This window comes from Vombatus ursinus, unplaced genomic scaffold (assembly GCF_900497805.2).
Source record: "Vombatus ursinus unplaced genomic scaffold, bare-nosed wombat genome assembly UNPS02014803.1, whole genome shotgun sequence".
NCBI lineage: Eukaryota > Metazoa > Chordata > Mammalia > Diprotodontia > Vombatidae > Vombatus > Vombatus ursinus.
The window spans coordinates 2723362-2733957 of record NW_020954581.1 but is presented as its reverse complement, the minus strand read 5'-3'; the positions used below and the strand labels follow the sequence as shown (position 1 = coordinate 2733957).

At 42.0% G+C, this 10596-nt stretch overlaps 1 protein-coding gene across 1 annotated transcript in view; it reads left to right on the top strand.

Annotated features, from left to right (window-relative positions):
- The first annotated feature begins 4097 nt into the window (after positions 1-4097).
- Positions 4098-10596, top strand: part of SAMD13 (sterile alpha motif domain containing 13) — a 31341-nt gene continuing 24842 nt past the window's right edge. The window contains exon 1 of the mRNA XM_027873927.1: positions 4098-4175. Within this exon, the coding sequence (XP_027729728.1) occupies positions 4171-4175 (5 nt within the window). The 5' untranslated portion in view covers positions 4098-4170. The remainder of the gene's footprint in view (positions 4176-10596) is intronic.

Genomic DNA, 10596 nt, shown 5'->3' with positions numbered 1-10596 from the left:
TATATATATATATATATATATATATATATATATATACATTCACCAACGTGTTAAAAGCTAAGGGGTTTATTTTTGCCCAAGTGAACCAGGTGTTTGCGGGTAGTGAGCAGGGGCTGGGGATGGATAGGATCTTTGCCAAGAATTTCAGAAACTCGAATTGGTTGCATCGTAGTGGGAATCGTTTCACTTTTGCCCTTTGGCCTTGGAGCCATTTTTCTTTCTACAAACATGGTGTCACATGGATTCTCCTGCCATAGAAACCTCTTCATCCTAGAAGCCTACTCCCCCTCTGGACTTCACACATTGGAAATCCTCTTGCCCCTTTCCTTCCCCCTGCCTCAAGAATCACTTGGGTGGTGCAGTGGATAGAGTGCTGTGCCTGGAGCCAGGGAGACCCAAGTTCAAATTTAGCTTAAAGACACTGTGTGACTGAGCAATTTACTACTTCTGCTCCGTTTGCCTATAGAATGGGGGTAATTTCACCTACCTCGCAAGGTTGTTGTGAGGATCAGATGAGATGTGAAGTGCTTAGCACAGTGCCTGGCACAAAATAAGCTCTATGTAAATGCTTGTGCCCTCCCCCTTCCCCTTCCTATTGGACCCATGCTTAGCTGGTTCCTCGAGAACTTCCATTTTAAGGAGGACATACAGGCCAGCCACATCTTCATTCGCTGTAGGCTGTTCTCCTGGCTCTCTGGACCTTCTCTACCACGTCATAGAAACCCAGAAGCGCACTACCTCCCTGGACTTCACACATTGGAAGAACCATGCCCCTGAGCTAGGTACCTCCATCCCCCTGTCTCCTGCTCCCATCTTCTTTTTCTGTTGTTGTCTTCCCTGTTAGAATGTAAGCTCTTTGAGGGCAGGGGCTTTCCCTTTCTGCTTGTACTTGTATTCCTAGCCCTTAGCCTCTAACTGCCTATGAAGGGAAAAAGAAAATCAGTTTATCAGAACTAGCCAAACATCATTTATCTGCCAGGGTATGCACTGTTCCCTACTCAGAGTTTCCCACCTTGTTAGGGGGAGACAGGGGAGAGGATTTTCTCAGGTCTTTTCTGGGGCTAAGCTTCATGATTATTATAATTATACAATATTCAGTTTCCTAAAAATGTAGCTAATTAAATGCACATCATGGAGGTGAGTGAAAATTTGCATCGGAAACTTTAGCTATATGTTGTCTTAGCTGTACAGATTTCAGCTCTGAACATTTGCTGGATAACTGTTTCTATTAACGTGTAAATATTACACCTCCCACTGAGTCTCCTCTTTGCCCAGCTCTGTAACTTAAATAACAACTTGGGGGAAGAGCACTTGTGATGTTTAGTATCTTGATTTATAAGATAGTATACCCCCCACCCCTTTGTCATTGCACATGTCCCCCCTTCCAAAACAAGTACCAAGTTTTTTTTTAATTTTTTTATTAAAACAAATACATAATAGGAAAAGAAAAAGAAACATTATAAACTTATATAGTAAAACTTAAATATAAAATAAGAAAAGAAAAAAAAACATGACATGTTCACAGCAAAACATAAGATAGGATTCAAAATATACAGCAGTAAATTTCCATTTTGAGAAAGCCTATATATTAAATACTATGAATTGTGTTGAGAGCTGTCCATCTTTTCTTTGCTTCCTTGTAGGTTTTCTTTTGTTCTCTGCTATTCACTTTTTACCCTGTTCTTTTTTCTCCTCCCCCCGCCCCGCTCCAGGCTACAATTAAGCATGGTTATATTTATATATAGATATAAGTACAAAGTTTAAAAGAGTAAAATCCACAATATCAGCTGAGAACATGGTAATATCATATTTTAAACATGAAAACAATTAGGAAAAAATTGTAAGTAGCTCCTTCAGTATGCAGAGACCTACACCATATATCTTTGGCAAACTAACAAGCCCAAAGTATTTAAATAGTGTTTACATCCGCCATATTCCAAAGAATGCTTGTTTTACCTTTTCTGTCCCCATAAAAGAAGACTGGTCAGACTGGATTTAGAGCAATACCGGAGCCTCTCTCAAGCCAAGCCCAGCCTAGCCCACTGTGAATGGAAGATGGAAAAACAGTTTCTTTAATCATTTTTTCTTGAGAAGTTCCCAGTGTCTGCAAGGCTCTCCCAGGTGGTCTTAGGACTGCTTTCCCATGGCATTAATATTTATCATTTTGTTTTGGGGCATGTTATAGTGATTTTCTTGCCCTGATCAATAAAGGACATACTACCTTCATAGATTCTCCTTTCCAGCAGCACTATTCTTCCCACTAATTGGGGGGGATTTTATTAATAGTGGCAGGTGAAAGACAGGTGACCAGTGAAGTCCTTTGTCCTGGAAAAGAAGTCATTGGGAAGACAGAGTTGAGCAATTACTGTACTGGGACTGAGGCTGATCTTGATTCTTGAATTGGTCAAAGGAATGCAATGTGATTCCAAAGAGTCCCATGTTTTCCCAATGGGCTTCCATATGGTATGTCTTAAATCTCATCAGCTAACTCACTTAATTCTGTACTTTACAAATCATTCCATTGCACGATGTTTCTAATTTTCTTGTTAGGAGGGACATAATAGCTGTCTTCAAGTATCTGATGGGCTATAATGTAGAAGAGGGGGAAGATTGATTCTGTTTGGCCCCACTGAGAATTTTCTCACTGAAAGCTCCCTAGAAATGATTGGTCTGGCATAAACAACAACAAATGTATATCTTGGATTGTAATGTAATCTTGGTTTGAAGGAGCAATGCGTCACTATTAAAAAGAGGAAAATTTAGGCTCAATGTAAATAAAAATTTATTGCAATTCATGGTATCCAAAATGGCAGTTGACTACCCCAGTTGTAATGGGTTCCTCCTCATGAAATGTCTTCAAAGGACACTTGTTGAATATGTTATAGAGGGGAATCTTGTTCGTGGATGGGTGGGATGAGGTGGTCTCCCAGGTCCTTGCCAAATCTGAGATTCTGTGATTCCCGTTATCTACTTCACCCTTGCCCCTAAATGAGGATTTCACATGGAGAAATCTACCCTTCAGAGGCAGCATGGCCTAGTAAATAAAGTCAGGAAGACCTTGGTACCCATCCTATCTTGGACACTTGAATGACTCTGGGGAGGCCCCAACCTCCCTGAGCTTCTGTGTCCTCATTTGTCCAATGGAGATAACTTGTGAGGATCAAGTGGGATAAGGGAATGAATGCATGACATTAATAAAGTGCTTGTTAAGAACTTACTACGTGCAAAGCACTGTGCTAACAACTGGGGTTACAGTAGAAGAGTAAGGCAGTTCTTGCCCTCGAGGAGTTTACATTCTAATAGGGAGATAATACCTATGGAAAATAATCTATGTAAACTGTATTGTAAACTTAAAAGTGCTTTATAAGTGTTAGCTATGTTAAAAATGATTATTACCCTCTGCTTAAGTGCAAAATGGCTTAGTATTTCTCCTAAAGATCTTCATTTAAAGGGGCAGCTAGATGGCGCAGTGGATAGAGCACATCCTTTGAGTAGGGAGGACCTGAGTTCAAATCTGACCTCAGACCAAAACACTTGACACACTTGCTAACTGTGTGACCCTGGGCAAGTCACTTAACCCCAATTGCCTGAATTTAAAAAAAAAAAAAAAGTTTTATCAATGCCTTTTGTCTTTATATCCTATCATTTCTGGATTGGAGGGGAACTTCCTTTCCCCTCCAGATTGAACACTCAGTGACAATAAAAATTAAGCAAAGACATCAACATAGTGACTGTATCTGACAATGCGCCCAATGTTCTGTCTTTAGTCATCTCCTACCTCCTCCTTGTGAAGAGGGAGAGATGTTTCATTATCTGGTTTCCTGAACTAAAGACCGTTTTTTGGTGTTTGGTAATACCCCACTTCCTCCCCTGAAGTCCTTTTCTGATAGCTCATTGTGGCTGGAGGTGCCTGAACTGAGAGTATCAAAAATGGTGACTGGGAATCTGAAAATTGCAGAATGGAAAGACTTTGGGTATAGGCCGTGCTTTGTGGCTGTAGTTCAAAGGCCAGCTGAGTGGAGAATGGAGAGGTTTCTCATTTGGTCATTGGCCACCAGAAGACAAATTTTCAGGAGGCCACAACCCCTAACAAAGAGAGTCAAACCAAATCAGAGGAGCTGACATCACTTTGGGTAAAAGGAAGCCCCACACTGATGGAACCAAGGATCTATGAAGTAAGTATTAATATCTACTCTTACCAAGCATTGAGATTTTTCTTTTTGGGGTGTTGTAGTGGAGGAGCAAGCATGGTGTCACGGACAAACAGATTGCATGTGGAGACAAGACTTGGATTTGACTTCCAGGTCTGCCCTTGTTAGTGGACCTTGGACAAATTATTTCCCTCTCTGGGCCTCAGTTTCCTCATGTGTCAACTGACAGGGTTGCACTTGATGACCTCCAAAGGAGTTTTCCGTGTTTAGGTGATTTTGGAAGTCAGTGTCAAAGCCTTCTGTGCGGTGAATAAAACAAAAATAGGAATCTTAAGATGAAAAGCTCATACATTTTATACCACAGGGGAGAGTCAGCATCAGGCCAGAACCTCGTGACTTGGAATTGGATGTCAAATTTAAGTTACTGATTTAATGAGCTTGTTTACCCAGTTTTTCCTGGCAACCTTCAGTTCTTCTGAGGCTAGCACAGACAGGGCGGCCGTGGGGAGTGAGGTTTAGAAGTAAGGTGTGATAACTGTAAAGTGGGAAATAATAGTGTTGGCTTTGGAGTCAGAAGGCTGGGGTTTTCTGGATTCTGCCTCTCACAGGGACTACCTGAGTGACCTTAGACAGGTCACTTGACCTCACTGGGCTTCAATTTCCTCATCTGTAAAATGGAAAGGGTTAGACTCCATGACCCATAAGATCCCATTCAGCATTAAATCTATGACCCTTTGACTTTTAACTATTATTACTAACAGGCCCATAATTTAAATGCACTGATGGATAAATGGTGTATATGTTTTATTTTTTGAGACTGACTCTCCCTACCTCACCCAGTCTGCAAGGGCAGAGGCCACTACTTAAATCAGGATTCCGCCTACTCTCTTTTCCTGACCTGGGCCTGTCCTGGGGTCCCACCCTATTGGTGTCCTATTTCATGAGGACACGTGATTGTCTTGAGTCTTACTTCGCCTCAGAAGTTCCAAGTTCAAGCAGTCTACCAACTTCTACCTCAGGAACCGATGACCTGGGTCCCCGTGCCCCACATATACTGTTGTTGTCCCTCATTCTCAAAGAGGACCAAAATGATATCACTTTGCACATGTACATGCAAACACAAAAGAATACACTAAAATATTCATAGCTCCTGAAAATGAAATGTTCCTCTCCTTCATGAAAGATGCCTTCATTCCTGAAAATGGCTCGGAGTCAACACTGACCAGATTTTATCCTTCACTCCCTGAGATTCCACCCTCCTCTAATGTGTTTTCTTCTTCTAACCTTCTGTTCGCTGTCCAAGACGATCTTCCTAGGCTTAAAGGATCGTTATTTACTACCCTGGGTATGTACCTGACTGTAGATGGAGGAGACCATTGGGATGGAATTAAAAAGAAAATCACCCATGAAGTGGCAGCATATGGGAGTTTTAATTCCATGTTCCTCCAAAAACCCTAAGGGAACATGCTGGCAGTCCAGTGGTTGCATATGGTCTCTCTCATACCACCAGTTGCTATAGCTCCAGCATGTTGGCATTTGGTCCGATATGTTGAATTAGTGTCCTCTACCTGGCAATTCTAATTATTTGCTCATCTCTTAAAAAAAAAAAAAGCAAAAACATCATCAGGACTACAAAAAAGCTGCCTGTCCAGTTGAAAATAGTTCAATTAGAATAAAGAAGTTAGATGGCAGGATACCCAGCAGCCTTAGTGGTCGTGATGCCTGCCTCAGAATGAAGTGGCCTGCACTGCTGACTACTTAGGGAAGATCTCCATTCAAACCACTAGGACCTTCATGGAACTCCAACAGCTGTCTGGTGAGCCCTGGACTGGCTCTCCATCAGTGTTGTGCAGGTTGGTGTCTGACCTTGGTCGCAGGCCTTTTCCACCCTAGTAAATGGAAGTGCCTTTCCTACAGTGGAGGACAATGTTGTTTTTAACATTGCTCTTTTTTTAAAATGTTAATTGATTTGTGACCACAGAAGTGAGAGTATGTTGCTGGGATTTGGATGAAAGAATAAGTAGATGCATGAATGAATAAGCATTTATTAAATGCTTACTTTTTGTCAAACACTATGCTAAGTGCTAGGGTTACAAATAGAAAAATCAAGACAGTTGCTACTCTCAAGGAATTCCATATTCTAATTGAGGGTGACAACACATAAAAGAGCGCAGCTACAGGGTGGATGGAAAGGCCCAAAAGTCCTCAGGCACCTGCAAGAAGGGCTACTATTGATTTTATCAATATAGAAAGGACCATTGCCCATTTCTGTTCACTTGCAATTCTCTTCTAGAACAGGCTGATAGAGAAATCTTGAAGTCTTGACATTATTTGCATTTTTAATTCAGTTCAAACATTGACCACATTCCCATCTATGGCACAGAGCTTTAGCAAATGAGACATTGTGGGTGCCTTCAAGGAACTTAGAAACTGTTGGTTCTAGAGAGACAAGAGCTGCACACAACAAACTGAGATGCCAATTAGAACATGATAGAAAAGCCAAGGGGAGCCAAGATGGTGGAGTAAGAAGTAAGTTGCTCTTACCCTCCCTTATCAACCTCTGAAAGCCCAGAAAATATCACCCCAGGAAAAACTCTGGAACAGCTGAACCAGAAGAAAGATGGGGTACAGCAGTCCAGTAGCCCAAGTAGCTTGAGGGATTAATGAGAAAGGCCCCTCTTGCCCTGGGGGAAAGGGAGCAGTACAAAACAGGAGGCATCCCAGCAAGCTAGTGGAAAGCCCCACCTCAGCAAACCAGGAGGAGATCCTGAAACCCACAAGGTGGAGCAGGCAAACACCAACACCTGGACCCCTGAGTGCCTCAGTGAGGGCAAGAGAACTAGTGGAAACCAGCTTGGAAAACCACAAGGTGCCCCAGCATTGTACAGTAACCGGCTCTCCCAGTACCTCAACAAAACTAAAGGAAGCAGCGCTCCAAGGGGCCCCAGGCAGATAAACATCCTGCAACATCCATTTGAAAGGAGCTGAAGAAAGCAAAAGGAAGGAAAGGTGATAAGGAAATCTCCAAGAGCCACACTACCCAATCCTACCCCTAGAGTTCCAGTGTTGCTGATTCCAGTCCAACACCAGGTAAGCTATCAGAACCCTACAGCCTCTAATTGCCGACATCGGAGGCCCCAGGAAACAAAGCCAGTAACCAGGGGCCTAGGCTCCCAACACAAAAAGCTTGAGTCGGTGCCCTCTGCTCCCCAGCAGGAGAGCTCAATCTCTTTAAAGGCCAGGAAATAAGCAAACACGAAACGTATGATAGATTCATATTATGAGAACAGTGAAGATCAAGGCAGAAATTCTGAAGAGGACAACATTGTCAACAAACCCACATCTGGAACCTCAAAACAGAATGTGAACTGGTCTGAAGCCCAAAAAGCCTTATTAGAAGAGCTCAAGAAAATTTTAAAAGTCACATGGGAGAGGTAGAAGAAAAAATGGGAAAAGAAATGAGAGGTATGCAAGAGAGAGTTAATAGCTTGGAAGAAGAAGGACAAAAAAAAGAAATTAACTGTAGAAAAGGCAAGAATTCCCAGGAGAAACTGATAGCTTTTGGTTTGAAGAATGGAGCCTTCCCTGGGTAGGATTCAGGCTTCTCTTTGGAGTGTGTTACGGTCAACAATTAATTTTCTTTTTTTTTTTTTTTTGCTTAGGCGGTTAGGGTTAAGTGACTTGCCCAGGGTCACACAGCTAGTAAGTGTCAAGTGTTTGGTCTAAGGCTGGATTTGAACTGAGGTCCTCCTGACTTCAGGGCCACTGCTCTATCCACTGCGCCACCTAGCTGCTCCAACAATTAATTTTCCCGAGACTGATGAAATAGTCTAAATGCCTTGTTGAAAGTCACTGATTCTCCTTTCTCCCTGTTGTACCCACATTTTGGGCCAGGTAATTGCTCCTTAGTAAAGAAAGTGGAGGGTCAAAAAGAAGGCAAATCAAGCCTAGGATCACCTAACTGCTTATTTTTAGACATGCCATGGGGGATAGACGTCAACACTGATAGGCCACAGTCAGAATTCTTAAACTTTTGAGTCAGGGTTGTTGTAAGATTCCAGGGCAAAGAGTAGGTCAACATGAGCTTATGATAAATTATTAGGATGAAAACAGATCAAAGTGATAATGTTTTTGAGAATAAAACAGGTACCATTTTGGAGTTATTTCATAAAGGGAGAGGCACTGTGGTTGAGCAACTTACTTTGGAGTGAAGAGGACCTAGATTCAAGACCTGCTTCTGACATATATGGGCTCCATGAACTTGGTCAAATCAAATGGCAGAAAGTTGCTTCTCTTCATTGGTAGAGGCAACTGGCATACTATGAATTGCCTACAACAATCAAATCACAGATCTGAACCTCTCCAGCTCCCTCTCATCATTTTTTAAAATTTGTGTAATTATAGCATCTAAAACAACTTCAAGTCTTTAAACAAAGACTGGATGACATTTGTCAGGTACACTGTAGAGTAAATATTTGGGAAAGGAGGTTTTATTATCATCCACGGCTTTCATTTCTTTGAGCCATCTTTTCCCTTAGTGAGCATGTAGAACACAGTGTTATCTGTGATGAGATTAGTGAAATCAGGTTGAGGGTAACCAATAGATGAGTTAAGGGAATGTCTACCCCAAGCAGGTGAAGACTTCCCCTGGTGAAATGGGCAGATGAAAACACATTGTTGCAATGGCCATGAAAGCAGCTGAAGGAGGCACTATGGGGCACTTAGAGCTTGGTCAGACATTGAGGAAGCCGGGGTCATCCACTGCGTCCTGGGCCATTTTGTCTTGCTGCTGGACTTTGGTGATTTTGGAAGAGAGAGAGGCTGATGACTTTGTGCAACTCTGCTTCACTTAAATCCAATTCACGAGCAAATCAAGACATCACCCTGTGATGTCATTATGGGTCCTCTTTGAAAATGAAGAAGGAACAACAACAACAGTCTGTATGTAGTAGACAGATGCCATTGGATCATAGATGTAGAGCTAGGGGGACCTTCAGAGGTCATAGAATCTAACCCACTCATTTTACAGATGAACAAGTTGAGGTCCAGTCAAATAATAAACATTTATTAAGTACCTACTGTGTGCCAGTCACTAGGTTAGTGGACTTACCCAGGATCACAGAACTAGTAAGTGCTCAAGGCAGAGTTTATTATGTAGGGTCCTCCTGTCCCAGGAGATCACCCTCCCGAAGTATATGTAAAACCTGAGAGAGCGCTTCTCTAAAGTAAAATGGTTCAAAAATAAACTTAACTCTTGCCTGCCTGATAAAACTTGTGGCAGTTTATTCTGTGCCATGTAAAGATACCCGTGTTCTCATTTGCACATATTTCAAAAATCTCACCTAAATTACGAACTGAGAAGTATTATGAGACTTGACTCACAAATGACTGGATATGTGTCATAGTTAGTTATTTCCTATTTATCCAGTATATAGCTTGTTTTTACATATTTATTTGCTTGTCTCCCCCATTTCGACTGTGAGCTCCTGGAGGGCAGGGACTGTCTTTTGTCTTTTTTTGTATTGCCAATGCTTAGTACAATGCCTGACATAGTATGTGCTTAATAAGTGCTTATTGACTGGCCTACTGTCTTACTAGTGGATTGAGCATTGGCCCTGGAGTCAGAGGACCTGACTTCATAGTCCCACTTTTACTATTTACTCCCTGTGTGACCTTGAGCAAGTCACTCAAACTTTTGTAATCCCAGATTCCTCATGCATAAAGTGAGGATGTCAGACAATAGCCTCTGAGGTCCCTTCTGGCTCTAAATCGATGGCCCTGTGGTCCCCATCAACCCATATCCAATTATTGAAATCCTTTCAAGGTTATCACCTTTCTTGACATAAATGATGCTTCCTCTGAGCTCTCAGTTGGTTGGAACATTTTCAGTTCAACAGACATCTATGAAGTGCCTGCTGCGTGCAAAGGCTTTGTGCTAGGTGCCAGGAATAAGATTTTAAAAAATGAAACCCTGAAGGGGTTTACGTTCAGTGAGAAGCCAAGGGGTTGGGTCTGGGGGAGGGGATAGTAATAGTATTTCAACAAATAAGTGTAATATAGGATTAGGGATAAAAGTGTGAGCAAACCAAATATGGTACAATGTCTGATGGAGAGAGCAGGCAAGAATGGGGACAAGAGCTGAGACTAGATGGAAGGTAAGGATTTTGAGAGGTGAAGTTCCTCAACAGACTGTATTCTAGGTATAAGCAATGCCTTTTGCAAAGACTGGAAGATAGGAGTTAGAATGTCAAATCTGAGGAACAGCTGGCTGTTCATTTTGTCTGGGATGTGGCACACAGGAAGGACACTGCTACGAAATAAGCCTAGAAAGGCAGCTTGGAGCCAGCCAGCCAGCCTGTGGAAGGCTTTAAGTGCTTGGTTCCCCTTTCCATTTATAATATTCTAATTTATATTTATTTTAATTTTGTGTGTCCGTGTTTGATAT